The sequence below is a fragment of the Octopus sinensis genome, linkage group LG18, assembly GCF_006345805.1.
Source record: "Octopus sinensis linkage group LG18, ASM634580v1, whole genome shotgun sequence".
NCBI lineage: Eukaryota > Metazoa > Mollusca > Cephalopoda > Octopoda > Octopodidae > Octopus > Octopus sinensis.
The window spans coordinates 21,831,299-21,837,298 of record NC_043014.1 but is presented as its reverse complement, the minus strand read 5'-3'; the positions used below and the strand labels follow the sequence as shown (position 1 = coordinate 21,837,298).

The window sequence follows — 6,000 nt, the reverse complement described above, 5'->3', positions numbered from 1 at the left end:
CTACAGCCCATCTTCAACCCTGACAATGTCAGGAGGGCAACTACCTCTTTTTCAGCGGGTTCTGGTGCTGGGATTGATGGCTTATGACCTCAGCATCTCAAGGATAGTATCTCCCTGTCAACTGGTGAAGCTGGGCTCAAACTCTTTGAGAATCTATCACAGTTCATAAATCTGTTCTCGTCCGAGAGTGTCCTTGCCTACATTCATCCCCTCTTCTTTGGGGCCAAACTCTTTGGTCTCACCAAGCCAATGGTAACTTCCACCCCATAGCAGTTGGTTGTACTCTGTGACGGATCACAGCAAAAGTGTGCCTGTCCCCAGTTTCTAACTGCCTGTCCGAAGAATTTTACCCTTTTCAGCTAGGAGTAGATACCTCATGTTTGGTGACCACCTCATCCAATCTGCCTCTGGAGTCCAACAGGGTGATCCACTTGGTCCTGCCTTATTCGCATTTGGTATTGATGTTACCAAGATGGGAGTCAACCTAGACATAAATGCCTTGTATCTCTATGATGCTTGTTTGGGAGGCCCTCCTGACAAGGTACTTGCAACTGCAAGGACGATGATCAAAGAACTTGGTTGTATAGGTCTCAGCATTAACAGCTCCAAATGTGAGCTCTGGCTCCTCAACCACCCAGCTTCGAATGAGCAGACTACTAAACTTTTTGTTGACTCCCTCCCCTCAATCACGATTCCTTATTGGAGCCCCAATTACTGATCTAGCTTTCAAGCCATCTTTAGATCCAAAATGGCTAACCTCGAACAACTTTTAAAAAACTGGAAGTAATTGAGCTCCTGCAATTTTTTTTTATATACTTAAGAATTACTTGTCAATTCCTAAGCTATCATATTTTCTGAGAGTTAGTCCTTCTTACAGATTCCTGTTGTCCCTCCAATACTTTGACAACCTAATCTTCAGGAGACTCGAATGCTTGGTCAATGTCAAACTCTCCTCAGACTCCCACAATCAAGCTGCTTTGCCCAAACGGTTTGGGGGTCTAGGTCTGCACAAGTGCACGTCTTCCGCTTTCTTTCCTCCAACCACGCTTGCACCCCTTTGGTAGGCAACATCCTCCACTCTCCAACATGGACTAATTCCAACAGGGAGATGGATGAAGCGCTATTATAGCGGAGAGAGCTGAATTTGTCAGTTCTGGTTACAGTGGAGGATAGACGGAAACAAGGAGTATGGGACAATTTGCGTTCTGGTGCCACTTTTAACTCTCTCCTTGATCAATCTGATCAATTTTCAAGGTGTTGCCTACTTTCAGCTAGTGCAAAATTCTTGGGGGACTGGATTTATGCCCTGCCTGTGGCCAACATTGGAAGCCTACACAGTCTAGATGAACTCTGCATCTCCATCACACTCAGAGTGGGAGCTAACATCTGTAGGGGACTGAGATGCCGCTGTAGAAATCCCGCCGACCGCACAGGTCTTCACGGTCTGTCTTGCCACCTTAATGCTGGTTGCTTCGTTCGTAACACCGAGCTAAACCTAATCATTAGCGGACCCTAGCTCGGATCAATATCCCCTCAGTTCTGGAGCCGTCGGGGTTATCCAGAAGTGGTGGAAAGAGACCAGATGGTCTTACCCTCTGTTCCTAGGTTAGAGGTAGGTGCATTTGGGACGCCACAGTCTGCGACTCTTTTGCCTCCCACTCCATCCTGGATGCTACGGAAGGATACAGCTTCCATAGCCGAATGGAAGAAATCCTTGAAGTATTGTGACCTGTTAGTGAACTATCTCTTCCAACCTGTAGCATTTGAGACGTTCGGAGGGACTGGAGCACTAACTGCGAAGTTCTTGTCAACGTTGGAGGCTTGCCTCACCGTGGTGTCAGGTGATGCCCGTGAGGGCGCTTGGTTTTCCCACCTTAGCCTCGCCATCACTCGCTGTAATGCTGCGAGTGTGCTGGCTTGTTTCAGTAGGTTCCGTTAAACCATGTGGTGTGCTGGCTTGCTTCAGTAGGATCTGTTAAACCAGTTGCTGTGATAAAAAAAAATTCCCCACAAATACTTTTAACAGAAAGATTTGGAGGAATTAAATGAAAGTTCTCTCTGTTTTTCATATAAATAAATGTTTATGTTAATTTTAAAATTTGCCAGCAAAATCTTATAAAATGACAATGTTCTAAAGAATGTACATGTTTATATATTGTATATGAAAATAAGAATTTGAGGATCTATTCCTTTTGAACGGCACATGTCAACACAATTTCTAGTTAACTAAACACTTTTAAACTTCGTATACTGGTAGAATGTGTTTATAAAACATCATTTTTTCTTGGCTTTATTGAGAAAATTCTATAGTTTGTAAGATATTTCCACTTTAAAATCGAGCATTTCGGCAATTTTAACCAATCGCTGGAGTCCATTTGGGGTGAAAACATTCCGTGCTGTATGAATATGTCCCTCCTTTAAGAAACAGATTGAGTTTATTTACATTTGCGAAGAAAAAAAGATACCCTTTCCCCACCCTAACCCAGATTGAAATGCAATAGATCGATACTAGGGTTATAATTATGGGTGACAATTTCATACGACACCGCTACGGAAAATGGGATTTTTTTCTCGCGGTGTCAAATGAAAATATCACCCATAATTATAACCCTAGTATCGATCTATTGCATTTCAATCTGTTTTAGAGTTAGGGTTAGGAGTGGGGGAAGGGTATCTTTTTTTCTTCGCAAATGTAAATAAACCCAATCTGTTTTTTAAAGGAGGGACATATTCATACAGCACGGAATGTTTTCACCCCAAATGGAGGTCAGCGATTGGTTAAAATTGCCGAAATGCTCGATTTTAAAGTGGAAATATCTTACAAACTATAGAATTTTCTCAATAAAGCCAAAAAAAAAATGATGTTTTATAAACACATTCTACCAGTATACGAAGTTTAAAAGTGTTTAGTTAACTAGAAATTGTGTTGACATGTGCCGTTCAAAAGGAAAAGATCCAAATGATGTTTTATAAACACATTCTACCAGTATACGAAGTTAAAAACTTTTTAGTTACCTAGAAATTATGTTACAAAGGGCCGTTCAAAAGGAAAAGATCCGAATTTGATTCTAGACAAAAACAAAAACAAAAAAAAGTACAGAAGTGGATAAGTCAAATAAAACACAATTGACTTTTGTCTAGCAATGAAAAGATATTGCTAGGAACATAACCTAAAGCATTGTTGGTGATTGGCATGCACCTGGCCAACTCCAAAATCTCGATATTCAACCTGAAATCCTGACGAAGTTGTTTACTTACCACCAAACACCATTTCCTTAGTTCAACCTATGGATCAGTATCATACCTTCGTCGCACTTTCAGGCAAATTGTTGAACGAACAGATGACTAAATCAAAACATTTATCAAAGAAAATGTTCGATATCATAAAGGCTCTAGATAATCACTAATTAACCTGAAACGAAGAACTAAAAGATAGAAGAAAAGAAATAACAGTATGACAACGAAATAACAGTATGTTATTGTTAAGCTGATCAATAAAGGAAGCCTGCAAAATGTAAACGTGGAAGATTTCTCGAGGTTAATAGAGTCTCATAGTAAGTGTTCATCAACTGAAGCGTCGAAGATCCTGCTGTTGACTAGTAATAACGAGAAAAAAATTTTATCTGCTGAATTCCTCAGTAATAGCCTCATTAAAATTGCGGAAGTTATGGATCAGTTTACTGAGTTACTTTGATTGGGAGCGTAGCAGCAAGGAAAAAAAATAATAATAAAATCAAATAAAAAAGGATTCTGGACTTGATGTCCTGCTACCATGATCTATTTACAAGAGCCAAAACGCAGATAAGAGAATTTTCGAAAGACAGCCATCGCTGCATAAAGAAAAACCACAGCTCGGACTCACATTTCAAATAATCATTTCTTTCCTCTCATTTTGCATTTTGAACATAATTTATGGTGAGAAGGTATGTGTAAATTGTCAATAAAGTTGATTAACTCAACCTGTTGTATGTTTAATTTTATAACACTGAATTTTAAATTTGTTTTCTAACTTTATCGTAAGACACATTGTATGAAGTTATCTAAAGTTAATTGCTTAAAGGGTGTGATAGCAAGTCTCCCGATAAATTTTTTCAGTCGATTGGCGATGTCTATCATCTTTTATGTTCATGTCAAATTAGTCTATTAAACAATGAGTCTATGTTTTAATGACCCCATAAAGCGCTGTTTCGTTTAGCGGTAAATCTTCGGGAAAGTATCAAGTGGTATGGCTGTGTATGTGTGCGTATGCATACAAATGAAATATCTATAGATTCATACATAAATACACATTAATGTGTGTGTGTGTGTGTATATACATACATATACACATACATAATGTATTTGTATGGGAAGAGATAATTTGTTTTAAAGCGGGGGGGGGGGACACAAACAGAGGTAGTAGTGGGAGGTGAGGACTCTTCCCTGTAATGGTTGGATATTTTATTTCAATGCTCAAGTTAATGAGGATTGGTAGTGATTGCTAGGCAACAAATTAAAACTAACAGCAACAGAAACACAAACAAAAAATAATGACAACAGTAACAATAACATCAATACATACAGCGACTAATAGATATTAACAACACAAAACAAATATGTTATTGCTTATAAAGATAAATAATAAAACAAAATAAGAAAAAAGATTCGTAGATATGTTTATAGGTAAGGTAAGCAGAGAGATTGATTGGTGGGGCAATAGATAAATAGACAGACAGATGAATTACTACTTCATATTTAGATTGATCAATAGAGAGAAGAATGTTAAAGAGCATCAGAAAAGTAACTGACGTACAGAAACAAAAGAGAAAGGGGGCAATGACATGAGAAAAAAAGAAAGAGCGGAGAACGCACATACACAAATGATAGAAAGAGAAAGAAAGTGAAAGAGAAAAAAAGAGGGAAGACGGTAAGGAGTGTCGTGGATTTTTCTTAGCGGCCATTGTTGCGTTTGATGTATTTCTCTATCATATTGGATGATGTTAGCTGGAAAGTACAGAGATGAGTGGACCGAACTGTCCATGTTTTAATTGCCTTACTACAAGCTCAGACTCGCTTTAATCAGACTCTACTTAACAACAAAACTTCATTATATAACAGAAGAATAACAGTAGGCAATGACATAGAAAATGGCGAAACATTTAAAATGAGGGACCTTGGTGTTGCCTTGAAGGAAACCGTTGAATGGACTTTTCGTTTCAGCTCCAACATGAACAAAAAATGTTACTGCTTGTGGCTCTGTCTTCTGGTTGTTTCCTGTAGCAAATGCGTTGACATGAAGCGTGTTACTGGACATTTAGTCACCAAGGAAGTAAGACCTTTGTTCATGATGTTTCTATTATTTTTTCTGTATAACTTATTTATTTGTTGACATTAAGTTATTGTTATATTTGTATGATTGCCGATCTGGTTGGCTCGTTATCGTATCGATGCATTTCTTCTGGCTCTTCACGTTCTGAGTTCAAACACCACCGAAGTCGACTTTACCTGTTAATCTTTCGGGATTTGATAAAATAATTACCATTTGAGCATCGGGATCAATGTAATCAACTAGCCCCATCCTCCAAATTTCATGCCTTGTTCCTATAGTAGAAAGAGGATTATTGTTATATAGTAATTTCAGATTTTGGCACAAGGCCAGCAAATTCGGGGGAGAGGGTAAGTCGATTACATCGATCCCAGCACTTAACTGATACTTATTTTATTGACTGACTTTCGAAAGACAGACGAAATGCCGCAAAGCATTTTTTGCTCGGTGTGCTAACGATTCTGCCAGCTTGCCGCCTTGTCATTATTATATATTGTAAACTAACGTGTGAAAAAATAATCAGGGAGCTTCGTTTTCACACATGTAGTTATTTAACTGGCAGCGGAAACCAAAATCACCTAACTTGTTCTTCTGAGCCTATTGATTATTATTGAAATTGTCTTTATCAAAGTACTGGAGGTGCAAACTGACTGTTTTCACTTCATTTCGTTCATTTCAACCACGAAATTACAGCA

The 6,000-nt window shown here is 38.6% G+C and overlaps 1 protein-coding gene across 2 annotated transcripts in view; it reads left to right on the top strand.

Moving 5' to 3' along the window:
- Window positions 1–4,664: 4,664 nt before the first annotated feature.
- The window catches only part of LOC115221532 (transmembrane protein 145), a 72,197-nt gene continuing 70,861 nt past the window's right edge, over window positions 4,665–6,000 (top strand). Inside the window, exon 1 of one of the 2 annotated variants that reach the window (XR_003882639.2) lies at window positions 4,665–5,308. Coding sequence is in view for 1 of the 2 variants with exons in the window: in XM_029791734.2 (XP_029647594.1) it covers window positions 5,144–5,308 (165 nt within the window). In the remaining variant the exon portion in view is untranslated. The remainder of the gene's footprint in view (window positions 5,309–6,000) is intronic. The other variant, XM_029791734.2, reaches the window with a different exon arrangement.